Source organism: Salvelinus namaycush, chromosome 4, assembly GCF_016432855.1.
Source record: "Salvelinus namaycush isolate Seneca chromosome 4, SaNama_1.0, whole genome shotgun sequence".
Classification (NCBI taxonomy): Eukaryota; Metazoa; Chordata; class Actinopteri; order Salmoniformes; family Salmonidae; genus Salvelinus; species Salvelinus namaycush.
This window is the reverse complement of record NC_052310.1, coordinates 26533151-26561138: the sequence shown is the minus strand read 5'-3', so window position 1 is coordinate 26561138 and position 27988 is coordinate 26533151. Positions and strand designations below refer to the sequence as shown.

Genomic DNA, 27988 nt, shown 5'->3' with positions numbered 1-27988 from the left:
TATATATTTTTTTATTTGAAAGATTATTATTCGTTGATATTGTAATGACCCTCTGGGTTTATAAGCGCGGATATCGACTCTGCCGCACGAGCATGCTTTTGCGGCACAGTCGATATCGCGCCGGACACTTTCTCCCCAATATGAAAGATAAGGGCCATATGTTCTGAAAACCTTTTGGCAAGTGATGCTTATTGACGTTTCCAAACGTTAAAACCAGCACCAGAATTGTAGTTCACATGGCTAGTTGTGGTTAATCGCTGAAGTGTTTTCGAGAGCTAAACTAGGCCTACAGTACCGACATCATCATCATCAAACATAACTGTGCCACATATTTAGTGCGCATATACACACTATATTACGGTTACGGGCACTGACGGCAAACAATGGCGGCCCCCGGTGGGAACGATTAGATGAATGTTTTGTAATACCTATTTTCACAGCAATTTACCTATTGCTCTGATACTTCTGCAATATTGAACACTCCTGTATGATTAAAAAACTGTTTCGTGACCAGTAAAACGGATCACATTGTTAATTCTGATATGAGGGCAGTTGGTAAGTGGACATGGCTAACGTTAGCTATTCAGAACCAGAATTGAGTTTTGTAACGTTAGTTGAGGTCGGATGAGATAAGAGATGAAGCCCGGATGAGATAGAGCAAGACTATGTTGAGATCAATACATCATATTCAAATACTCTTGCTTTTTCGAAAATGCAGGCATCTGAGTTTTTTGTCAAATCAAGATCACATTTTATTTGTCACATGCTTAGTAAACAACAGGCTTAGACTAACAGTCAAACGCTTACTTGCGGGCCGGGAACCTTCCCAACAATGTAGAAAGGATTTTTTGTTTAGAAATAATAACACGAGTAAAGATAACTTGGCTATATACACGGGGTACCAGTACCAAGTCGATGTGCAGGGGTATGAGGTAGATTTAGTTAGGATAGTCTAGGAGGTAGTGCCACATTGTCATTCTAACATGTTTCATTTGATCATATTTACTGATCTATTTTCAACAAGTAAAATAATGTCAAATGTTGATTATCTGCACAACCTAACTCTCCTTCTCTTACTTTGATAGTTGTCATGAAACTTTGACATGTTGGCACAGAAACTGCACCTGCTCCGACACAACGTCCTGTCATTTGTATCCTCTCGGACTGGTAGTGACCTCACCAGGCGCCAGTATGATGTCATCGTGGTGGGGGGAGGACATGCTGGGACTGAGGCGGCGGCCGCAGCAGCCAGATTGGGAGCAGAGACCCTCCTCATTACCCAGAAGATCATGACTATCGGTGAGAGAGAGGAAGAGCCTCCTGTTATTTACTTGTGGGATCAGTAGGAATAGAACAGTGCTTCTCTGAACCACCCACCCACTCACACTCCCTCCCTCTCTCGCATCCTTCTCCTCTCGTTGTACCTCAGGGGCCCTCTCCTGTAACCCCTCTCTGGGGGGCGTGGGGAAGGGCCAGCTGGTGAGGGAGGTGGATGCTCTGGACGGTCTGTGTGGGCGAGCAGGCGACTGGGCCGGGGTCCACTTCTCCATCCTAAACCGCAGCAAAGGGCCCGCTGTGTGGGGCCCCCGGGCACAGCTGGACCGGGAACGCTACCGCCAATTCATCCAGGTACCTACCACTCAGCACAGCCAGGATCTGTTCAAGTTCATTTAATTGAATTGTTTAAACAGGAATCAGACAAGTTGTTTACATAAAGTCCTGTGTCGGCTTAGTTGATAAGTGTGGCGCTAGCAATGCCAAGTTTGTGGGTTTAATTCCTGCATGTATCACTTAAAAATAAATGTATGCACTCACTGTACTGTAAGTCCCTTTAGATAAAATCGTCTACCATGTGGCAGATAAAAGAGCACATATTGGCTCCAAATCCATTTGGCAGTGATACTCTTTTTAATTGACCATCTATCTCAAGAAAATCTGTCTATCTAGAAAATGATTAATGCTTTAATCCTCTCCTGACTCCTCTGCAGTCAGAATTGCTGTCCACTCCCAGGCTGACAGTGTTGGAGGGCTCAGTGGATGAGTTGCTGGTGTCACAACCCAACCCAGAGGAGCCTGGACACCACAGAGTCACTGGGATAAGACTGGGTAGGAAAGACTGACAGACTGATAGACTGACTCTCTCACACAAACACACACACACTACACATTCAAACACTACACAATGTCTCTCTTAGTATCTGGTACTAGTGTTTTCCTGTTGAATCTTTGACCATTCCCCTACAGCGTCATGCTGTCATCTGTTTATGTCCTCTCTTTCTCTCGCTCTTAAACACACACTCCTCTCTCTCAAACACTCCTCGTTCTCTCTCTAACACACCTCTCTCGCTCTCTGTCAATTTTAATTAAATTCAAAGGGCTTTATTGACATGGGAAGCAAGTGGAATAGATTATAAACAAAAGTGAAATAAACAATCTGAAATGATCATGAGAAGATTACAGTCACAAAAGTTTCAAAAGAATAGTGATATTTCAAATGTTATATTACTGGCTATGTATAGTGTTGTAACAATGTGCAAATAGTGTGCAAGTAAAAATGGGAAAATAGATTAACATAGTTTGTATTTACTGTTAGATTCTAATAAAACCCTATTAAAACTCACTGACAATTAGTAAAGCTCAAACCAAGTTTATTCACCCATTGGGTTATACAGCTGCATAAGACACAGACATGGTTCCAACAGTGGTAGTGTGTATATACAGTTGAAGTCGGAAGTTTACATACACCTTAGCCAAATACATTTAAACTCAGTTTTTCACAATTCCTGACATTTAATCCTAGTAAAAAATCCCTGTCTTAGGTCAGTTAGGATCACCACTTTATTTTAAGAATGTGAAATGTCAGAATAATAGTAGAGTGATTTATTTCAGCTTTTATTTCTTTCATCACATTCCCAGTGGGTCAGAAGTTTACATACACTCAATTAGTATTTGGTAGCATTGCCTTTAAATTGTTTAACTTGGATCAAACGTTTCAGGTAGCCTTCCACAAGCTTCCCACAATAAGTTGGGTGAATTTTGGCCCATTCCTCCTGACAGAGCTGGTGTAACTGAGTCAGATTTGTAGGCCTCCTTGCTCGCACACGCTTTTTCAGTTCTGCCCACAAATTTGCTATAGGATTGAGGTCAGGGCTTTGTGATAGCCACTCCAATACCTCGACTTTGTTGTACTTAAGCCATTTTGCCACAGCCTTGGAAGTGTGCTTGGGGCCATTGTCCATTTGGAAGACCCATTTGCGACCAAGCTTTAACTTCCTGACTGATGTCTTGAGATTGCTTCAATATATCCACATAATTTTCCATCCTCATGATGGCATCTATTTTGTGAATTGCACCAGTCCCTCCTGCAGCAAAGCACCCCCACAGCATGATGCTGCCACCCCCGTGCTTCACGGTTGGGATGGTGTTCTTCAGCTTGCAAGCCTCCCCCTTTTCCCTCCAAACATAACAATGGTCATTATGGCCAAACAGTTATATTTTTGTTTGATCAGACCAGAGAACATTTCTCCAAAAAGTACGATCTTTGTCCCCATGTGCAGTTGCAAAACGTAGTCTGGCTTTTTTCTGGCAGTTTTGGAGCAGTGGCTTTTTCCTTGCTGAGCGGCCTTTCAGGTTATGTCGGTGTTTTACTGTGGATATAGATACTTTTGTACCGGTTTCCTCCAGCATCTTCACAAGGTCCTTTGCTGCTGTTCTGGGATTGATTTGCACTTTTCGCACCAAAGTACGTTCATCTCTAGGAGACGCGTCTTCTTCTTGAGCGGTATGGCAGCTGCGTGGTCCTATGGTGTTTATACTTGTGTACTATTGTTTGTACAGATGAACGTGGTACCTTCAGGCGTTTGGAAATTGTTCCCAAGGATGAACCAGACTTGTGGAGGTCTACAATTTGTTTTCTGAGGTCTTGGCTGATTTCTTTTGATTTTCCCATGATGTCAAGCAAAGAGGCACTGAGTTTGAAGGTAGGCCTTGAAATACATCCACAGGTACACCTCCAATTGACTCAAATTATGTCAATTAGCCTATCAGAAGCTTCTAAAGCCATGACATCATTTTCTGTAATTTTACAAGCTGTTTAAAGGCACAGTCAACTTAGTGTATGTAAACTTCTGACCCACTGGAATTGTTATACAGTGAATTATAAAGTGAAAGAATCTGTCTGTAAACAATTGTTGGAAAAATTACTTGTGTCATGCACAAAGTAGATGTCCTAACCAACTTGCCAAAATGATAGTTTGTTAACAAGAAATGTGTGGAGTGGTTGAAAAACAAGTTTTAATGACTCCAACCTAAGTATGTAAACTTCCGACTTCAACTGTATAACCCAATTTGGGTGACGTTCCCTCCTCTCTAAACATTACATCTTTATTATTAGGCAGGAAGTTAAGTGATGCGGGCAACAAACTGTTCCTTCTCCTTTAATGTGACCAGACCTGACCTTTGCCCCCCATTCCTCACTAAACCACATCTCTCCATCAGTGCCTGCCAACATGTGATTGCCTTTTCTTTACTCAGTACATTCCAAGCTTAATTGCCTTCATCATATGCATTCCTTCTACAGATAACCATTTACTTCGAGTGTAGATACCAGACTATGGCACTCAATATTTCAATATATAGTCTTCACTGATTGCCCTTTTCTTGTGGCAACAGGTGACATATTCCACATACGTTTTTCCAGCTGCAGATTATGATCGATAATGTCAAAAGCCACACAGAAGTCTAACAAAACAGCTCCCACAATCTTTTTATTAAACAGTTTTTAGTCATTTTCTCACTTCAAATAATATTTTTGCAGGAATCTCTTTGAGAATGATTTTGCCGACGATTGTATCTCCGCCGGGCTTAGAATTAGTAACTGGAATAAGCAATTTCATAAATGTGTCAAGTGCAGCGTTTGCTTGTTCCTCATTACACACCAGCAAATATTATTTATATCATCAACATAATAATCACTACAAAACTTATTGTATGACCTCTTATACACTATATTAGGCCCAGGCTGTGGAACTTTGGTTTTCCTAGATATGGCTACTATATTGTGATCACTATATCCTATGGATTTGGATACTGCTTTAAAGCAAATTTCTGCAGCGTTATTAAATATGTGATCAATACATATTGATGATTTCATTCCTGTGCTATTTGTAACTACCATGGTTGGTTGACTGACAACCTGACTCAGGTTACAGGCACTGGTATAAGTTTGATGTTTTTTCTTGATTGGGCAGCTTGGTGAAAGCCAGTCAATATTTAAATCACCCAGAAAATATACTTCTTTGTTGATATGACATACATTATCAAGCATTTCACACATATCATCCAGATACTGTCTTGGTGGTCTATAGCAGCTTCCCACAAGACTGGGCTTTAGGTGAGGCAGATGAACCTGTAGCCAAACAGTATTTAACATGAGATCCTCTCTAAGCTTTACAGGAATGTGGTTCTGAATATAGACCGCAACACCACCCCCGTTGGCATTTCTGTATTTTCGGTAGATGTAATAGCCATGTATGTTAAACATGTATTGTAAATGTTTATCAGCACAGCATTATGACAGAATTTTCTAAACTGCAGAGGGGGTATTATCATCAAAGGTATTATCTAAGTGCGTTTCAGAGAGAGTCAGTATATGAATGTAGTCTGTTTGAAGAAAGTTATTGACTTTATGAACCTTGTTTCTTAGACTACATATGTTAATATGGGCTATTTTTTAGCACTTTTCTGGGTTGCTTTATTGTTTTGAATGCTTTACTGGGAAGCTTATCAGAAGTAGACTTGCTTATGTTATTTATATTGGAGCTGATGGTGCACGGTGAGCTGCACACAGTGGACTTCCTACTAGGGCACACCGCCTCAGTGTTAACAGTGTAACTCTGGTTCATAGGCACATGATTACTGCATACAATAGCTGTAGAATCAACAGAGGTATTCAGGGCAGTTAGGGGGACAAATTAAGTCACTTACAATGTGCCTTCCAACGTCCCTGGGATAATGTACATTTGATGCAGCATTATGACAACTTATTGTCACAATGGTAGGGATAAACTGAGCTGGTCATTGAGAAGTCTTAACGCAGCCTTGAAATGCATCCAGGAGCCAAGATGATTTGGATGGACTCCGTTATTCCTGTAGAGTATCTTCTGTTTCCAGAAGGAGTCATAGTTATCTATAAAAGTGATTCCAACAACGCTACAGTAATCTTTTAACCAGATGTGTAATGCCAGTTGTCTGTTGAATCTTTCACACCTGTGGCCCAACGATGGTACCGGACCTGAAATGATTGACCGCTTTTTGGAATCTTTCAATGCTAGAATCAGTTCTTTAAAATACATTTTCAGAAGTTGCGAGCTAGCCCCCCCGATGTCGTTTGACCCCACGTGGACTACGACAGCGTCAGCTCCCGGCATCTGTCGTAGAATGGTCAGAAGCAGCCTTGTAATGTCCTGTACTCGTGCTCCTGGGTAGCACAGGGTTTTTGCACTTAAACCGAGATGTTTCTCACCATAGGGCTGCCGATGATGACAAGTAGTGAAACAGCCGGGGAGGTCCGGCCGTTCTTTCTCCTCGAGTGGTTTACAAGACCCCTTGAGGACTGAAGGGCGGTGGGGCCCGATGGACCAGAGCCGGCTGTAGTATATGTGGTAGAGACCCCCCTGGGCTGGAGACAGTGTAGAGGATGAAGGAATCTCTGGAAGCAGGTGGGCAAAACTGTTGGTCAGCAGGATGGGATCCCCCAAAATCCATTTCAGCCCCATTCACCAAAGACCGTAGCCTTGCGCTAGGCTTACGGTGTGTGACGTGCCTCACATTGGATGCAGGATCGATAACAGTGGCATCCACCAGCTCCTCATAAAGCGTCCTTGCTCTTTTATTCTCTGGGGGGGGCCGGGATGGGAGGTCGGGAGGGGTCTCTGCAGGGCAGCCCTGGCCAGTCAGTCAGAGAGTGGCAACGACCAGCTGAGGAGTAGAAAAGGAAAAGGTCTTCGAGTGGGAACTATCCAGGATACGCTGCAGTGTCTCAATTTGCTTACTCTGGACGTCCAGCTCAGACATACAGTACCAGTCAAGAGTTTGGACACACCTACTCATTCAAGGGTTTTTCTTTATTTTGACTATTTTGTACATTGTAGAATAATAGTGAAGACAAACTATGAAATAACACATATTGAATAATGTAGTAACTAAAAGTTTTAAACAAATCTAAATATATGTTATATTTGAGATTCTTCAAAGTAGCCACCCTTTGCCTTGATGACAGCTTGCACACTGTTGGCATTCTGTCAAGGGTGGCTACTTTGAAGAATCTCAGATATCAAATATTTTTTGATTTGTTTAACACTTTTGGTTACTACATTATTTAATATGTGTTATTTCATAGTTTTGATGTCTTCACTATTATTCTACAATGTGGAAAATAGTAAAAATTAAGAAAAACCCTTGAATGAATGAGTAGGTGTGACTGGTACTGTATATTCCTCAGTAAGCTGACAATTTCCACATTGGAAATTTGGCCTGACAATATTATCCCGGAACTGTGACAAGTAGGTGCAGCTCCTACATGGGATGAAATGTTCACCGTAGTCTCTGAAGGTGGTTGCTGCCAATCTGGGAAAAGTCTGTTTCCCCGTATGGCAGAAAGTGGTAGACGCCATTTTGAAACAACTCTGTTCAAATCCTTGCAAATAAAATAGGTTGTCGAGGAATCAGCTAAAAGTCAATCAATCCACACAGTGTGATTGTCAGATTGAATCACACAGTTTGTGGGATCACCACAGTCATAGGCAACAAGCCAGAACCCAACCACAGACTAGAATCCAGCCAGCACCCACAATAAACACAACCAACTGCACAGCGGCTGTGCACGCTCCTATTATGCACAACTAGAATGACAGAGACATAGGACACAGACACAAGGAACTCCAGCATAACCCCTGGAATATGAACAAAGGAAACCATACATTCAATTAAATAAACAGAAATTCTACCTCATGAGACTTGCGAACATTCATGTGCACAATAAAGATTGTGCCCACTCAGAGGGTAAGACATGGGCTAAATAAAAATGTAACTAACATGAAACAGAAATGTCGAAGTGTTGCAATAAACGGTATGGGGATGATGATACGCTAACATTAGCAATTATTGTAGGATTAGCTGGAATATAGATTTAACACATATGTATTTAAACATGTGAAAGCAACAGCAAACATTATAACAACAGAACAAGCCCTCCCAACTGGTCACTGGCGGGAGTTTGGGGAGCGCAAGTGCGTCTTCGCCAACAGTAATAATTTTAACAACAAATTCCAAATGCAAGCTTCATAAGTAAATTATACATTTCAAGCAATTTTGACAAAAGACCATGTGAGTAATTGTTACTTGATGCCCCATTGCTGGTGAGCTTGCAAAGTAGGCCTAAACAGTAGTGATGCTACGTTTGATACTGGAGCTCCGAGGCATACGTCGAAATTGCAAAGCAGATAATGCAGTGTTCACATACTAGTTGGAACTCGGAAACTCAAATGTGCGACTTGCTGATTCATTGAACGCGGCACGTGTATAACTAAAACCAGTTAGCAAGTCAGACATTTCAGAGTTTCATATTTCCATCTAGCATTTATACAGTGGCAATAAAAAGTATGTTAACCCTCAGGAAATACCTGGACTTCTGCATTAAATTGTCATAAAATTTGATCTGAACTTCATCTAGGTCACAATAGACAAACACAGTCTGCTTAAACTAATAACACAAACAATATGTTTTCATGTCTTTATTGAACACACCGTGTAAACATTCACAGTGCAGGGTGGGAAAAGTATGTGAACCCTTGGATTTAATAACTGGTTGAGCCTCCTTTGGCAGCAATAACCTCAACCAAACGTTTTCTGTAGTTGCGGATCAGACCTGCAACGGTCAGGAGGAATTTTGGACCATTCCTCTTTACAAAACTGTTTCAGTTTAGCAATATTCTTGATGTCTGTTGTGAACTGCTCTCTTGAGGTCATGCCACAGCATCTCAATCGGGTTGAGGTCAGGACTCTGACTGGGCCACTTCAGAAGGCGTATTTTCTTCTGTTGAAGCCATTCTGTTGTTGATTTACTTCAGTGTTTTGGGTCGTTGTTCTGTTGCTTCACCCAACTTCTGTTGAGCTTCAATTGGAGGACAGATAATCAAGACATTTTGAAGGAGAATGTAAGGCTAACTTGGTAATTCATCTTTCAGTCTGATAGCAAGCTGTGCAGGCCCTGAGGCAGCAAAGCAGCCACAAACCATGAATCTCCCTCCACCATACTTTACAGTTGGGATGAGGTTTTGATGTTGGTGTGCTGTGCCACTTTTTTTCTCCACACATAGTGTTGTGTGTTCCTTCCAAACAACTCAACTGTAGTTTCATCTGTCCACAGAATATCCAGGTGTGCACTTTTGCAAACTTCAGACGTGCAGCAATGTTTTTTTTGGACAGCAGTAGCTTCTTCCGTGGTGTCCTCCCATGAACACCATTTTTGTTTAGTGTTTTATGTAAACTCGTCAACAGAGATGTTAGCATGTTCCAGAGATTTCTGTAAGTCTTTAGCTGACACTGGGATTCTTCTTAACCTCATTGAGCATTCTGCGCTGTGCTCTTGCAGTCATCTTTGCAGGACGGCCACTCCTCGGGAGAGTAGCAACAGTGCTGAACTTTCTCCATTTATAGACAATTTGTCTTACCGTGGACTGATGAACATCAATGCTTTTAAGGATACTTTTGTAACCCTTTCCAGCTTTATGCTGGAAGTCAACAATTCTTAATCCTAGGTCTTCTGAGATCTCTACTCTTTCCTGTGGCTATATTGTCTCACATTCCTACTGCCAAAAGGACCAACTGGAAGGACAACCAGGAAAGTGCATTAAAACATAATTTTATTCATAATTCTGGCTTGTAAAGGTCATGATAGGAAACTTTCCTGATTCAAACATTTCTGCCCGACGTAGAATTCAACGACTGGTTTCCAGGCAACCCAGCAGCTTGTGCATTCTTGTAGTTTGTACATCCAGGTACTGAGCACCACAGCATGACTAAACTTTACAGATGTTGTCGACACAAAAATGTAATATTTATTCGCAAGCTGATGTTCTATGAACGAGTGGCTGGTACAGTGAGTAACGTTAGCTACCTGTTGACACCCATTCTCAACTGGATGCACCTCGACAGGGACGTACTACATCCTGAAATCGCAATGAATTCTTGATATTGTGGTTTAGTTACAACCAGGAGATATAGATGGCCTTTTTCTACCAGTGAGATGCAGAAACGCTCGTATTTGCGTGTAGTGAGGAAATTCTTGATTTTTATGACACATATGTCAATAACATATTAATGGACATATACAGTGAAAGAGCAGCAGTAAAATGTCCCTTATCAGAACTTTGCCAAATGACTAATAATGAATTATATCAGAATAGAGAGTTTGAAAACAATCATTGTTAAAATATGGAGAGTCCGGGTGCTGGTAAACAGCAACACGTGAAGACATGTTTTCTCGGTGCTCCGATCCAGGGCGAACAATTTACTATTAATACTTGACCAACACCTCCCCGACCGTGTTCATTTTGTAATATTACATTTTGAATCGAACCCAATTTACTAATCTGGAATTTTTTTCAGATTTCTCCCTTTTAATTGTAAAATGTCGAGACAACAACCACCGCGGGCCACAAAAGAGCAGGCCTCTGCTGAAGCCTCGGGTTCGCCTGACACGGACTCTGATCCCCCCCGACCTAGCCATGGTAATGGCGGCTATCATTCAATCTGAACAGACTGCGCTGGCTGAGGTGGAGTCATTATCCACTGACCTATCCGCACAAATAGCTATTCTCGCCACCGAGGTCAACATAAAGATCGACTCCGTTAAAGAAGACTTGGCGAGACACGACACCCGTCTGAATAGCCTGGAAGGCGGCGCAAATATTTATTCCGACAAAAAGGTTTTAAATTATCTGGTAATGCCAATATGGAATACTATCAAATGCTTCTCAAAGATGCTCTCTGGTGGTCACACTAGCAGTAACTTGAAGTAACAGAAGAAATGGCTGATAATTAAATGACGTACCACAGAATGCTGTAGCAGCACGCAGGGTGTGCCGCAGTATGACGCAACTTTTAAAGGAGGAACCACTGTACATCAACAGGAGGACAGGCAACATAATACTAACTAGCTATTGTGGGCTCATACTGTAACCCTGCACTAGTTGTGCTAACGCGACCAAGGACCAACTAGTGAATTCATATCTTGATTAGAAACGTGCCTCCACCCTGCTGCCCAAAAAATGACAATTATTCATCCACGCAGGGTACACACTACCGTTCAAAAGTTTGGGGTCACTTAGATGTCCTTGTTTTTGAAAGAAAAGCACATTTCTTTTGTCCATTACAATAACATCAAATTGATCAGAAATACAGTGTAGACATTTAATGTTGTAAATGACTATTGTAGTTGGAAACAGCTTTTTTATTGTTATGGAATATTCTACATGGGCATGTTAGCTAATCCAAATGTATCATTAGAAAACCCTTTTGGAATTATGTTAGCACAGCTGAAAACTGTTGTGCTGATTTAAAGAAGCAATAAAAGTGTCCTTCTTTAGACTAGTTGGAGCATCAGCATTTGTGGGTTCGATTACAGGCTCAAAATGGCCAGAAACAAAGAACTTTCTTCTGAAACTCGTCAGTCTATTCTTTTTCTGAGAAATGAAGGCTTTTCCATGCGAGAAATTGCCAAGAAACTGAAGATCTCGTACAACTCTGTGTACTACTCCCTTCACAGAACAGAAACAGACACCACACAAGTTCTCAACTGGCAGCTTCATTAAATAGTACCCGCAGTCCCAATGTTTGTTGTGACATACGTGTACAATGAAATCCTTCCTAGTCAGAAACTGCCACAGACACTTACCCAGGCGACTATTTTGGTTTTGCTTTAAAAAGACGAATCCCCTAGACTGTGGCTCATACCGCCCTATAATTATTTTGTGCTGCAATTATAAAATTCTCACTTAGGTCCTCTCGTGCCGTTTAGAGACAGTGATGCCTAATAATTAACTGACCAAACCAGATTTATCTTGGTAGGCAATCTTTCTATAATTATATTTAATGTTCTTTATTCTGCCCGCTTAGAGGTTATCATCTCTCTTGATGCTGAAAAGGCTTTCAACCCGGGTTGAGTGGGAATATCTATTTACAGTACTAGAGAGATTTGTATTTGGCCCGTCATTCCTTTCCTGGATTAAGATTTTGTACTCGTCCTCAGTGGCTTCTGTTCGCACCAACAATGTTACCTCCAGCTACTTCCCTCTCCACAGGGGGGGCAGGCAGGGTTGCTGTTTATCCCCTTTCCTATTTGATATGGCTATTGAGCATCTTGCTATTGCCCTGCGGGCGGAGGAGAGGATTAAGGGAATATTAAGGGGCAACATAACCCACAAGTTGTCCTTATATGCAGACGATCTTCTTTTATACTCTTGGGACACGCTACAAGGTTTTGGCACATTCTCTGGTTATAAGTTAAACCTAACAAAAGTGTGCTCCTCCCCATTAATCAGTTAGCAGAAGGTATTGGGAATGCCAACTTCCCATTTAAGGTGGAGCATCAGGTCTTTACTTATTTGGTGATAAAGGTCACACACTCATTTAAGGCTCTGTTTAAATATAACTTCAAAACACTCCTGGAGCGCACTAAGCAGGATTTCATAAGGTGGTCGTCTCTTCCCATTTCATTAACAGGTTGCATTAATTCTGTTAAGATGACTGTACTACCTAGTGTAGCAGGCTCAATGAGGTGTGGTTTCCACGTCACCAAGTTCAATAACAAAACACGCACACGAGCACAACTAGAATACAAATGGGCAATTTATTAGGGAGATTGGCACAGTGTGGGAAAGGGGGGAATTCAGCAACCAGTCCACAATCCGTTCTCATTGCCCGTTCTGTTCTCCAGGGGCAGGAAGTCCATATAAGGCTAGGTTAGGAACACTGTGCATGGCTCCCGACAAAAGTTAGACTTAACCTGGTCCCCATTAATACAATACGTGGAGAGCCTGCCTTTTACTCAGTGTAATTTGCGTAGTTTGGTAAGCAGTCATGTCTGTTCTAGTGGCCATTTGTGCTGATAATTTTTATACAACTTTTTTTCCCATTGTTTTTGTTTCTATTACTGTTTGTTTCTTTCTTATTTAACTTACTTTTATAGATGCCTTGGTGGGTGGGTGGTGTGGAGGGAGGGAGGGTATGGATGGGAGAATGAGGGGTTGGGGTTGTACTGCTTTTGTTGTTATATCTGAAAATCTATAAAGTTTATTTTTTTGAATAAATAAAAAAATATGGAGAGTCAGATGGGGGCATATACACTGAGTGTACAAACCATTAGGAACACCTTCCTAATATTGAGTTGCACACCCTTTTGCCCTCAGAACAGCCACAATTCGTTGGGCCATGGACTCTACAAGATGTCGAAAGCGTTCCACAGGGATGCTGGCCCATGTTGACTCCAATGCTTCCCACAGTTGACCAAGTTGGCTGGATGTCCTTTGGGTGGTGGACCATTCTTGATGCACACGGGAAACTGTTTAACCTGAAACCTAGCAGCATTGCAGTTCTTGACACACTCACACCGGTGCGCCTGACTTAAAAATCCTTCTTTAACCTGTCTCCTCCCCTTCATCTACACTTAAAGTGGATTTTACAGGTGACCTCAATAAGGGATCACAGCTTTCACCTGGATTTACCTGGTCAGTCTATGTCATGGAAAGTTCCTAATGTTTTATATACTCAGTGTACATTGCACACATGTCAATGTCTCAATCTGAGTTGACTCTTTTTTTTCCTTTATGTATTATTTATTTTCTCCCTGCTGTGATATAATTTGAAAGATCTTATTTAAACCATTTTATAATCCCTCCTGAGTCTCAGCCACAATTTACATGTGGATGTTTCACTGAAGATACAGTAAACTCCCTGTAATTTTTTGGAGAGGATGTTTGTAAATCTATTCGACTCCCTGTCTCATAATGTCTACATACAGTATTTATAAAGTCTAGGTCTGGGATTTTCACACCAAATGTTGAAGCACAAACCCTGAATATTATAACAGCTTATACTTAAGGATGCTATGTTTCAAATGTTCCTTTTAGGACATGTTCTCTCTATTCTCTCTTAGTGGATGGAAGCCACCCCATCTTGTCCAGCTCAGTGGTCCTTACCACTGGCACTTTCCTGTCCGGCTCCCTCTTCATGGGCCAAACCACCTCTCCCGGGGGGAGGATGGGGGACGCCCAATCATGTGCCGGACTTTCATACACACTGAAAGAGACATTGGGGTTGAGGGTGGGTCGACTGAGGACTGGCACACCCCCTCGGATAGTGAAGGAGTCCGTAGATCTGTCCTTGGCTCAGCTCCAAGCCCCGGACAAACAGCCCACTCCCTTCAGTTTTCTCAACACGCATACCCACTGCAAGGTAAAAACTACAAAGAAAGACTACAACTGCCAATATGCCAACATAAAACATTACACCCGGCAAATATTGTTTTTGGGTTAATTCGAAGGTAAAGATGTACTGCTGCACATTTGCAATATTGAATTTGACTCTTTGCACTTAATTGGATTTCAGGTATTTCTAAATCTTATTCTTTAAAAACCACTGGTCTAGACAAAATTATAAACAAAATGTTGCGTAATACACCTTAAATTCTCTAGAAACTGGCTGTGATGCTAACATGCTATGCCCTGTAGCCAGAAGAGCAGCTCCCCTGCTACCTGATCCACACCACACCTGGAGTGGAGAGAGTGGTCAGGGAGAGTGTCCACCTCAACTGTCACATACAGCAGGACGCCAAAGGTCCCAGGTACATGCAGACAGAGACACACACTCACCCACACACACAGTAAACTGTGTACACATTACTTTACAAACTGAATTTTGTCTTTCCTCCTCTTAGATACTGTCCCTCCATCGAGTCGCGAGTGCTGCGGTTTCCGGGGCGACGGCACCAGGTGTGGCTGGAGCCGGAAGGTTTGACCTCTGACCTGTTGTACCCCCAGGGCCTGTCCATGACCATGCCCCCTGACGTGCAGCTCCGCCTCCTTAGGGAGATCCCCGCCTTGCACCGAGCCGAGATCCGCACTCCTGGTATGCAGCCCTAAATACAGACACCCACTCTGGATCCCAATAATCTGTCCTTTCTCCTGAAGTGTGCACTTGTTCACTTCCAATGAGTGAGTGAGAAGAGTGCAGGCAGAAAAATGGTATGCAGAATCTCAGGTCAACCTATCCCGTGCCCCTTGACCGTTTATGCACCTTCCTAGATCTGAAAGAATTGGATGGGCGTTAACAATATAGTAATAGCTCCACCTTGCTAGCCTTCTTGTATGCTAAGTAGGATTTTTGCCATTTTACTTACACCCATCCAGTTCTTTCAAGTCTGAGGAGGAATCCAGAAGTTAACTCTTAACTGCTAAACTTTCGATCAGATTTAAGTGCACCTGTTAGACACAGTTATCATCAAGCTTGATTGACCTAAACATGTTTTAGTTCGCTGCCTACAACTACATTAGCACTCTCCGAGGTGTGTCATTGCGGTTGTTTTGGAGAGACTACACTATAGTTGGACTGCGCTTAACCACTGATCTACAAATCACCTTCCATCCCAAATAACTACTCATTATGTGAAATAACTAAAGTTATGAAGATTAGCGATTCTGTGTCTCACCTTGCTCAAACTGATTTCCTCAAACACGCCGATTATAACCTCCTCATCTCTCTGGATTCCAGGTTACGGGGTGCAGTATGACTTTGTGTGCCCCACCCAGCTGACTCCGTCTCTGCAGGTGAAGAGCACTCAGGGGCTCTTCCTCGCGGGTCAAATCAACGGCACCACGGGCTACGAGGAAGCAGCCGCACAAGTAGGGGTTAAATCTGTTCTAATCTGGGACACCTGGGTCCCAGATTCCTATTGGGCAAGTACAGGTAGTCCCTGTTTTAGTCTGTTTTCTGCCATTTGGTGCCTAGTAAACACGACCCAGGTGTGTGGACTCTCTGGCCAAGAAACAGTGATATTAATTGTTCACTTTACTATCAGAAAAGAAAACCAGCAGCACTCTTGGACTGAAGGGTGGTAGCAGAATAGCCATTTTACATGTTTACCATTTTGGTCATTTAGCAGACGTGCTTATCCAAAGCGACTAACGGTACAGCGTGTGCATAAATTTTTTGTATGATCACTGTGGGACTTAAACTCTCAACCTTGGCAATGCTACCAGCCGTTTGCCACACTTTTTAACCAACTGACCCACCACAGGACCCTACAATATATGCTACAACAAACCCATTTCTCTCCTCTCTCTCCAGGGCTTGTGGGCGGGGGTGAATGCAGGTCGGACGGCCCTCTCCCTGCCCCCCATGGCACTGTCTCGTACCCAGAGCTACATCGGGGTGCTGATCGATGACTTGGTGGGCCGAGGGGTGACAGAACCTTACCGCATGTTCACTAGCCGCGCCGAGTTCAGAACCTACCTCAGGCCCGACAATGCAGACCTCCGTCTCACCCCCAGAGGTATCATAATGTGTGTGTCTGACAGTACCCAACTACTGGGTGCACTTTTTTTGGCTTACATAGGGCCCCAGGTGGGTGGAGTTTGCATATTTTAGACCATTCCATTGGCCCCAAAAGGAAATCTCCACCCACCCGGGTCACAGGGCAAGCTAAAACAAACACACTCCAGTAATGTAGTGATACATGAACAGAGTGTATTATTGGCTGTGTTCAGTTATGAGGTCAAGCATGAGTCACTGACAGGAAATCCAGCAGCTTGGAGCTTAATATTGTTAACAAAGTGCACACTGTCGTTGGCTGCATAGGTTTATAAGATAAGAAAATGACTACTGTCATTAGCCAACTGGAGGAATTTTAAGACATATTGCATCTCTGGCCATGTTCGACTGATCACAGACTGAGCAATGTTACTGATACAAATAATGGTCAGTCTGCAGTCACCAACTGCAATGTAGTCAATCTCAAAATTCCATGTCAGACTTTGTGGATTAATAATATTTGACCTTTGACCCGGTCTGCAAGGGTTTGAGGAAGTGGGCTGCGTGACTTTGCAGCGATACAAGAAAGCAGTAAGTGTGAGGGACGGCCTCCAGGAAGCCCTGATGGCCCTGCAGTCCGTGGCTCTATCCTCCACCCGCTGGAGAGAGAAGCTGGGCAACATCAGCCTGAGTGAGAACAAGAGCACCACCTTAAAGTGAGTAGGAAGTGGTGGGTGGTTCAGCATGCATTTACTGGGATGCACTCAGCAGAAAACAATGTGGGACATTTAGAGAGAAATATACAGTGTATTCAGACCCCTTGACTTTTTCCACATTTTGTTACATTACAGCCTTATTCTAAAATGGATTAAATATATATTTTCCCCTCATCAAGCTACACACAATACCCAATAATGACAGCAATAACATCCCAAAAAATGGGGGAAAATACTATTTACATAAGTATTCAGACCCTTTACTCAGTACTATGTTGAAGCACCTTTGGCAGCGATTACAGCATTGAGTCTTCTTGGGTATGACGCTACAAGCTTGACACCTGTATTTGGGGAGTTTCTCCCATTCTTCTCGGCAGATCCTGTCAAGCTCTGTCAGGTTGGATGTGGAGCGTCGCTGCACAGATATTTTCAGGCTCTGGCTGGGCCACTCGAGGAAATTCAAAGACTTGTCCCGAAGCCACCTGCATTGTCTTGGCTGTGTGCTTAGGGTCGTTGTCCTGTTGGAAAGTGAACCTTTGCCCCAGTCTAAAGTCCTGAGCGCTCTGTAGCAGTTTTTCATCAAGGATCTCTACTTTTCTCCGTTCATCTTTTCCTCAATCCTTACTAGTCTCCCAGTCCCTGCCACTGAAAAATATCCCCACAGCATGATGCTGCCACCACCATGCTTCACCGTAGGTGCCAGGTTTCCTCCAGACGTGACACTTGGCATTCAGGCCAAAGAGTTCAATGTTGGTTTCATCAGACCAGAGAATCTTGTTTCTCATTGTCTGAGAGTCCTTTAGGTGCCTTTTGGCAAAATCCAAGTGGGCTGTCATGTGCCTTTTACTGAGGAGTGGCTTCCGTCTGGCCGCTCTGCCATAAAGGCCTGATTGGTGGAGTGCTGCAGAGATGGTTGTCCTTCTGGAAGGTTCTCCCATCTCCACAGAGTAACTCTGGAGCTCTGTCAGAGTGACCATTGGGTTCTTGGTCACCTCCCTGACCAATGCTCTTCTTCCCCGATTGCTCAGTTTGGCTGGGCGGCCAGCTCTAGGAAGAGTCTTGGTGTTTCCACACTTCTTCCATTTCGGAATGTTGGAGGCCACTGTGTTCTTGGGGACCTTCAATGCTGCAGACATTTTTTGGTACCCTTCCTCAGATCTGTGCCACGACACAATCTGCAAAAATGTCTTTATGGGCTATTGTTTGTAGATTTAGGATTTTTTTTATTTAATCCATTTTAGAATAAGATTGTAACGTAACAAATCAAGGTGTCTGAATACTTTCCAAATGCACTGTATGACATGTAGAATAAAAAATGTAGGAAATGTCTCTGCAACATTCAACAAGGTTTGCCTATATAGCCCTGACTTCCTTTTGTTCTATGTATGGGAACAGTATCCTTACAACATCCGTATCTGGTATTTGTGTACACACACAGGTTGTCAAAAAGATAGTGACCCCTCATTCTGAAACAGACTAACAACACTGCAACCTATGAGAAAGTGAATGCGTCACGTCTTACTACATTTTCAAAATTCCTTTCTATTTTCTCAAGCAGAGGTGTATATAGTCTGCTCATTAACTTTTACTATACCATTTATCTTTCTCTCTCAGTGGTTTGGATCTGTTGCAATACAAAGATGTGTCCTTTGAAATGTTGGCCTCCGTCTTCCCAGAGTGCCTTTCACAATATTTTGAGTACTCACAACGACTCAAGATTGAAGGTAACGGCTCTTTTTAAGTCTCAATCAGTCTGCGTCTGAAATGGCAGTCTATTTCCTACATAGTGCACTACTTTTGTGGCTCTGGTCAAAGGTAGTGCACAATATAGGGAATAGACTCATTTCAGACACGCACTCAGTTTAGTCTGTTTAAACTTTACTTTAAAACGTACTGAACCCTGTGCTTTGTGGCTTTCAGCTGTGTACAGACCCCACTGCGAGAAGCAGAGTCGAGAGATGGAGAGAATACGGAGGGAGGAAAGTCTGTCTCTCCCCTCTGACATGGACTACCTCTCCTTACCAGTGTCCCTCTCTCAGGAGGTCAGAGAGATACTGGACCGAGTCAGGCCCAACACTGTGAGTCTCAGTAAAACTACAACATAATCCACATTTCCATCCACAGTTTATGCGAGTAAAGTCATATTGAAAAAATATATAATTACGACAACTGATGGAAACAAAGTTTCGGTAAAATTTTATAAATACCGACAGATAATGTGTTTTGATCGACAAACTGGGCTATTTTCTTTGTCAGTAAAATGAATTATGCTAGAAATGGTGGTGGAAACATATACAATTGTATTTGTTACATGCGCTGAATACAACAGGTGTTGACCTTACCGTGAAATGGATATTTACGAGCGCTTAACCAACAAAGAGTTAAAAATAAATAAAGTGTGAAATAAACTAAAGGAAAATAGTAACAAAAAATAATAACAAGGCTATATACAATCAGTACCTAGTCAATGTGCAGGGGTACGGGTTAGTTGAGGTAATGTGTACACGTAGGTAGGGGTAAAGTGACTATGCATAGATAAGACAGAGTAGGGTGTTGAAAGTGCACTGTGATGAGCTTGATGCTCATTTCCAATAAATATCGAGGGTCTTATTCTGATGACCTGATCAATGCTTGACTGCTGTTTAACAAATAAATATTCTCATTCTTATCCATAATAATCTCATCATGTAGACTAGACTGCACTGTATCTGCGAGCTGTTGGCTGGAGCACACGTAACAAGACCAGAGGAGGTACATTTGCTATTTAACACAACAGTTTGTGACAAAACTATCAGCAGTTGAAAATGGGATGGAAACAAATTCGGTACATGAAAACTTAATGTGCACTACGTCATCGCACAGATTTCTATCCGCAATAAGTCCGTTTCGTGGGGAAAATTGGCATATTTTCTTTATGGGGATTTTAGAATGTTTTCATAAATCTGTCGCCAATTGGATGGAAACTTAGCTACAGCTAGTAATTTTTTTTATGACAAAAAATATGTAACTGACCGAGTGTGACGTGCGCCCGTGTCCGGACACTCATACTTGCGTCCTAAATAGGTTGTTTGGGTATGCGAAAATAAAAAGTGTGACCCATGTGTTTGACAACAGCTGATAATCAGATAAGGTGATGGGCTGTACCAAAATGAACAAATGACAATTGCGCATTCGATGAGACATTCTCAGTGTGGGTGAGCCTAGTATGTTACTTGTTGCTTACTGCATACATTTTATCTAAACAATGCATTCTAAATAGTATGTAGTTTTAGTAAGTGGTAAGCAAGACCGATTCCGGACACAGCCTAGGTGTTGTGAGATAGGCCTTATATAATGACATGTTACACTACCACAATATAGTAAATAGATCTAACACCCTTCATAAGAATCCCAGTGGTTATCCAAATCTTCACTTGCTAAATGAAGTGTCCAAACTCTTAAGACTACAGTGCCAGTCAAGTGTGGACACACATACTCATTCAAGGGTTTCTTTATTTTTTACAATTTTCTACATTGTAGAATAATAGTGAAGACATCAAAACTATGAGCTCATGTAGTAACCAAAAACAGTGTTAAACAAATCAAAATATATTTTAGATTCTTCAAAGTAGCCACCGTTTGCGTTGCACACACTTGGCATTCTCTCAAACAGCTTCACCTGGAATGCTTTTCCTAACCGTCTTGAAATAGTACCCACATATGCTGAGCACTTGCTGGCTGCTTTTCCTTCACTCTGCGGTCTAACTAATCCCAAACTACCTCAATTGGGTGGAGGTCAGGTGATTGTGGAGGCCAGGTCATCTGATGCGGCACTCCTTCACTTGTTCAAATAGCCCTTACATAGCCTGGATGTGTGTTGGGTCATTGTCCTGTTGAAAAACAAATGATACTCCCACTAAAGTGCAAACCAGATTGGATGGTGTATCGCTGCAGAATGCTATGGTAGTCATGGTGGTTAAGTGTGCCTTAAATTCAAAATGAATCACAGACAGTGTCACCAGCAAAGCACCCCCATACCATCCTACCACCTCCTCCGTGCTTTACAGTGGGAACCACACATGCAGAGATCATCCGTTCTCCTACTCTGTGTCTCACAACACGGCGGTTGGAACCCAAAATCTCCCATTTGGATTCATCAGACCAAAGGACATATTTCCACCGGTCTAATGTCCATTGCTTGTGTTACTTGGCCCAAGCAAGTCTCTTCTTCTTGGTGTAGTGGTTTCTTTGCAGCAATTCGACCATGAAGGCCTGATTCACGAAGTCTCCTCTGAACAGTTGATGTTGATGTCTGTTACTACAAATTTTATTTGTCACATGCGCCGAATACAACAGGTGTAGACCTTAGTGAAATGCTTACTTACAAGCCCTTAACCAACAATGCGGTTTTAAGAAAATTCCCCCCCCCCCCCCCCAAATTGTAATAAGAATAATAAATAATTAAAGAGCAACAGTAAATAACAATAGCGGGGATATATATACAGGGGGTACCGGCACAGAGTCAATGTCAGGATAATCTCGATGGTGCAGCTGTAAAATCTTTTGAGGATCTGAGGAACCATGCCAAATCTTTTTTTGTCTCCTGAGGAGGAATAGATTTTGCCGTGCCCTATTCACGACTGTCTTGGTGTGCTTGGACCATGTTAGTTTGTTGGTGATGTGGACGCCAACGAGCCAAGGCTCTCAACCTGCTCCACTACAGCCCCATCGATGAGAATGGGGGTGTGCTCGGTCCTCCTTTTCCTGTAGTCCACAATCATCTCATTTGTCTTGATCACGTTGAGGGATAGGTTGTTATTCTGGCACCACACGGTCAGGTCTCTGACCTCATCGTTGTCGGTGATCAGGCCTACCACCGTTGTCATCAGCAAACTTAATGATGGTGTTGGAGTTGTGCCTGGCCGTGCAGTCATGAGTGAACAGGGAGTACAGGAGGGGACTGAGCACACAGCCCTGAGGGGCCCCCGGGTTGAGGATCAGCGTGGTGGATGTGTTGTTACCTACCCTTACCACCTGGGGGCGGCCCGTCAGGAAGTCCAGGATCCAGTTGCAGAGGGAGGTGTTTAGTCCCAGGGTACTTAGCTTAGTGATGAGCTTTGAGGGCACTATGGTGTTGAACGCTGAGCTGTAGTCAATGAATAGCATTCTCACATAGGTGTTCCTTTTGTCCAGGTGGGAAAGGGCAGTGTGGAGTGCAATAGAGATTGCATCATCTGTGGATCTGTTGGTGCGGTATGCAAATTGGAGCAGGTCTAGGGTTTCTGGGATAATGGTGTTGTGTGCCATGACCAGCCTTTCAAAGCATTTCATGGCTACAGACGTGAGTGCTACGGGTCGGTAGTCATCTAGGCAGGTTACCTTTAGTGTTCTTGGGCACAGGGACTATGGTGGTCTGCTTGAAACATGTTGGTATTAGACTCAGACAGGGAGAGGTTGAAAATGTCAGTAAGACACTTCCCAGTTGGTCAGCGCATGCTCGGAGTAATGTCCTGGTAATCCGTCTGGCCCTGCGGCCTTGTGAATGTTGACCTGTTTAAAGGTCTTACTCACATCGGCTGAGGAGAGCGCGATCACACAGTCGTCCGGAACAGCTGATGCTCTCATGTAAGTTTCAGTGTTACTATACTCGAAGCGAGCATAGAAGTTATTTAGCTTGTCTGGTAGGCTCGTGTCACTGGGCAGCTCTCGGCTGTGCTTCACTTTGTAGTCGTAATAGTTTGCAAGACCTGCTACATCCAACGAGTGTCGGAGCACGATTTAATCTTATTCCTGTATTGACGCTTTACCTGTTTGATCATAGCAGGATTTCTTATAAGCTTCCAGGTTAGTCACGCTCCTTGAAAGTGGCAGCGCTACCCTTTAGCTGTAATCCATGGCTTCTGGTTGGGGTATGTACGTACGGTCACTGTGGGGATGACGTCTTCTATGCACTTATTGATAAAGCCAGTGACTGATGTGGTGTACTCCAATGCCATCAGAAGAAAGACGATACATATTCCAGTCTGTGCTAGCAATACAGTCTTGTAGTTTAGCATCTGCTTCATCTAACTACTTTTTTTTTATAGACTAGTCACTGGTGCTTCCTGCTTTAATTTTTGCCTGTAAGCCGGAATCAGGAGGATAGAATTATGGTCAGATTTGCCAAATGGAGGGCGAGGGAGAGATTTGTACACGTCTGTGTGTGGAGTAAAGGTGGTCTAGAATTTTTTTTCCCTCTGGTTGCACAGTCAACAGGCTGATAGAAATGAGGTAAAACTGATTTAAGTTTCCCTGCATTAAAGTCCCCGGCCACTATGAGCGTTTTCCGGTTTGCTTATGGCGGAATACAGCTCGAGTGTGGTTTTAGTGCCAGCCTCGGTCTGTGGTGGTATGTAGACAGCTACGAAAAATACAGAATAAAACTCTAGGTAGATAGTGTGGTCTACAGCTTATCATGAGATACTCTGCCTCAGGCGAGACTTCCTTAGATATCGTGCACCAGCTGTTTACATAAATGCATAGGCCCCTGCCCCACCAGAGGCTGCTGTCCTGCTGATAGTGTATAATCCGCCAGCTGTATGTTCTTAATGTCGTCGTTCAGCGAAACGTAGGATATACGTGCTTTCAGTTTGTCCCATTTATTTTCCAGCAAATGAACGGTAGGCAAGGGCAGATTAGCCACTCGTCGGCTGATCCTCACAAGGCATCCCGATCTCTTTCCGTGAAACCTACGTTTCCTTTTCCAGCGAATCATGGGGATCTGGGCCAGGTCGGGCATCCGTAGTATATCCGACTAATTGCAGAACTCCTCGTCCAACTTGAGGTGAGTAATTCCAGTTCTGATGTCCAGAAGCAGCAACAGTATGTACAAAACAAGTTACGAACAACGCTTAAAGACAAACAAAATAGCATGGTTGGTTAAGAGCCGATAAAACGGCAGCCCTACCCTCCGGCGCCAACTCTGAAGCATTTATTTGGGCTGCAATCTGAGGCGCAGTTAACTCTAATGAAATTATCATTTTAAGAAGGCATACCAGGTGACTACCTCATGAAGCTCGTTGAAAGAATGCCAAGCGTGTGCAAAGCTGTCATCCTAGCAAAGGGTGGCTACTTTGAAGAATCTCAAACAAATCTAAATATATTTAACACTTTTTTGGTTACTACATGATTTCATAGTTTGTCTTCACTATTATTCTACAATGTAGAAAATAGTAATAAAGAAAAACCCTGGAATGAGTAGGTGTGTCCAAACTTTTGACTGGTACTGTATGTGGGCTTTTAGCTTTCATCAAGGAACACTGCTTATCTACCTAACGTTGGGCTGCCCTGTGCTTAAATAGTCATGATAATACATTATTTGTAAAATTATTAATGTTGAGCAGATTGATGTTTTTGAGTTTGACACTTGTCTTGTCTTTGTAAATTAGCTGGGCGCTGCTACCCGTCTACCAGGCATGACGCCTGCTGGGATCATCCACCTTCTCAACTATGTCCTCAGGACCGGGCAGAGGAACAGACACACAGAGCACAGAAACCGATCGAGCCAAAAAGAGGGGGAAAAGGGACAGCTGTGTGCAAGCAACATACCAATATCTCAGTGAAATAATGTCTAAGATTTTTTTTTTTTTACAAAAATGAACTATGGTAGTTTAGGAAATCATCACTGTTTAATTTAAAATGACCTGAGATTTCAAACCAAACAATTGTGCCCAATTTCACAAATTTTATCTATTCAGCCTCAAACAGTAACAAAAATACAACATGCAAGCTAAATTGATTATCGAGTGAACATTTCTAGTTCTGTAACAAACATTTTAGTGAAACCAGCACAACAGTAGTAGTGCAACCAACATTATATCCCATGTGACCTTTTTAAAGTCACTACTGTTGGTGGTGAGAGTCTGTCCATCCAGCTCGCCTGTCCCTCTGGAGAAGAAGTCAAACGGAAATTTCCACTTGGGCTGTGGCGTTCCCCTGGGGGGTTCTGGGTAGACTGTAGTGTCAACAAACATCACTTCCATGGTCACAACAAAAGGCGAGACGAGGGGACACTGAAGAGGAGAAAGACAGTGTGCAGGGGGAAGAAGGTGGTTGAGAGGGAAACAATGGCATTCCAGGTCATTTCTTTTACAGTGACATGTCTCAGAAGACTGCAGCTATATCATTAATGTGGTTCCAGAGAAGTTCAACACTTCTGGCTGTGAAATCTGCTCAGCACAACTACAGAAAAGATCATACATAATAAGCCCTTGAGGTTTATGCACACGTTATAGGGATAGTTTACCGAAATTACACACGTTTCATTGGTGAACTATCCCTTTAAAATGGCAAAGGAGGTCAGAGGACACCCACCAGTTTAAATTAACAGAGACTAGAGCAGGGGTATTCAAGTCTTACCCTACGAGGACCAGACTACTGCTGGTTTTCTGTTTCTACCGGATAATTAATTGCACCCACCAGGTGTCCCCAGGTCAAAATAAGTCCCTGGGGACTTATGGGGAGGGAAAAAAGCAGTGGAACTGGATTCGAGGTCCAGATTTGAATTTGAGGGGATTAGAAGATATGGAGAGAGCTTAAACTGTTCACCCACTGCAAGAGGAGACATGCTTGACCCTTACCTTGACCTTCTGACAATGGAAGAGGTATTTGGCCCCTAGGATGTAGTTCTGGGGAAAGGCCAGGAGACCTATCTGAGCCCACAGCACCTGGACTGACAGGGAGTGGGGGAGGAGACACCCGGACTCACACGAATCCTTCGGAGACAGAGGGAAGAGAGAAGTCAGGGGGAGGATTTAGTTTTTTGTTTAAAAAAATAATCTAGTCCAGGGGAGGGTCATGTAATTTAAATGTAAAAATAAGTTGTTTTAGGCTATATATATCGATGTGTGCTCAATGTCGCCCCTCATCTCTGATTTTCTGCTGGGTGTAATAATGTGCGCCTATAGGTTATTTAGTGTGGTCTCAAAATGATCCATGGGCCATGCTCAGAGAAGCACAGCACAGCAAAGTTACACTCCATTTAGACTTGAGTATCTGGAGCATCAGCAATTGTGGGTTTGATTACAGGCTCAAAATGGCCAGAAACAAAGACCTTTCTTCTGAAACTCGTCAGTCTATTCTTGTTCTGAGAAATGAAGGCTGTTCCATGCCAGAAATTGCCAAGAAACTGAAGATCTCGTACAACGCTGTGTACTACTCCCGTCACAGAACAGCACAAACTGGCCAGAAAAGAAAGAGTGGGAGGCCCTGGTGCACAACTGAGCAAGAGGACAAGTACATTAGAGAGTGTCTAGTTTGAGAAACAGACGAAACAAGGCCTCAACTGGCAGCTTTATTAAATAGTACCTGCAAAACAACAGTGAAGAGGCGACTCCGGGATGCTGGCTTCTAGGCAGAGTTCCTCTGTCCAGTGTCTTATTTTACTCATCTTAATCTTTATTGGCCAGTCTGAGATATGGATTTTTCTTTGCAAGTCTGCTGAGAAGTCCAGCGTCCCGGAGTCACCTCTTCACTGTTGACGTTGAGACTGGTGTTTTGCAGGTACTATTTAATAAAGCTGCCAGTTGAGGCCTTGTTTCGTCTGTTCATCAAACTAGACACTAATGTACTTGTCCACTTGCTCAGTTGTGCACCGGGGCCTCCCACTCCTTCTATTCTGATGCTCCAGATACTCAACTAGTCTAAAGAAGGCCAGTTTTATTGCATCTTTAATCAGAACAACAGTTTTCAGCTGTGCTAACAATTGCAAAAGGGTTTTTCAATTAGGCTTTTGAAATTATAAACTTGGATTAGCTAACAACGTGCAATTGGAACACAGGAGTGATGGTTGCTGATAATGGGTCTCTGTACGCCTATGTAGATATTCCATAAAAAAAATTAAGATGTTTCCAGCTTCAATAGTCATTTACAACATTAACAATGTCTACACTGTATTTCAGATCAATTTGATGTCATTTTAAAAATGGACAAACAAAAAAAAGTGCTTTTCTTTCAAAAACAAGGACATATCTAAGTGACCCCAAACTTTTGAACAGTAGTGTGCATTTTATGGACACAGTATATTTTACATGTTCTTTTTTTGTCCCACATTTCAGCTCCCCTATCTCTGAACACTATCCAGTTTTGATTTCTATTTGCCATATTTTTCAACTCTGGCGTGATGTTTCACAAAAGTTGTTTTTATTTTCATAGTTTCTACAGATTGTAAATAAAAAAATTCTGCTAAGTATTTTATTATTAATCAACTGACAATGACTTTTCAGATCACTCAGCAGTGCTATTTGCAGAGTTAACTCCAGGTAAATGTTGCAATTCTTCAACCATTCCTGAACCTGTGACCAAAAACAAGCTACATATGGACAGTACCAAAACAAATGATCTAATGATTGTCTCTTCGCAGAAAAATCTGCAGAGCTGGGATGGTTGTATCCCCCATATACAGGGCCTTCGTCAAGTATTCAGACTCCTTGACTTCCACATTTTGTTAGGTTACAGCCTTATTCTAAAATTGTTTACATTATTTTTCCCCCCTAAATCTACCCCCAAAAGACAAAGCAAAAACAGTAAAAACACGTAAGTATTCAGACCCTTTACTCAGTACTTTGTTGAAGCACCTTTGGCAGTGATTACAGCCTCAAGTCTTCTTGGGTATGACACTACAAGCTTGGCACACCTGTATTTGGGGAGTTTCTCCCATTCTTCTCTGC

General features: G+C 42.7%; 2 protein-coding genes across 5 annotated transcripts in view; one reads left to right on the top strand and one right to left on the bottom strand.

The window, feature by feature from the left end:
• Positions 1–371: 371 nt before the first annotated feature.
• mto1 (mitochondrial tRNA translation optimization 1) lies at positions 372–26404 on the top strand. Its single transcript, XM_038991597.1, has 13 exons — positions 372–555; positions 1086–1299; positions 1430–1629; positions 1989–2106; positions 14216–14514; positions 14790–14902; positions 14996–15186; positions 15829–15959; positions 16405–16609; positions 17132–17303; positions 18918–19027; positions 19224–19381; positions 24710–26404. The coding sequence occupies exons 2-13, from the start codon at positions 1104–1106 to the stop codon at positions 24881–24883; spliced, it is 2067 nt and encodes a 688-aa protein (XP_038847525.1). The 5' UTR covers positions 372–555; positions 1086–1103; the 3' UTR covers positions 24884–26404.
• Positions 24904–27988, bottom strand: part of LOC120046399 (tectonic-3-like) — a 22746-nt gene continuing 19661 nt past the window's right edge. Inside the window, exons 12-13 of one of the 4 annotated variants that reach the window (XM_038991602.1) lie at positions 25901–26035; positions 24904–25333 (exon numbers count right to left, since the gene is read on the bottom strand). In XM_038991602.1, coding sequence (XP_038847530.1) covers positions 25097–25333; positions 25901–26035 — 372 coding nt within the window. In that variant the 3' untranslated portion in view covers positions 24904–25096. The remainder of the gene's footprint in view (positions 25334–25900; positions 26036–27988) is intronic. The other 3 variants (XM_038991600.1, XM_038991599.1, XM_038991598.1) reach the window with 3 other exon arrangements.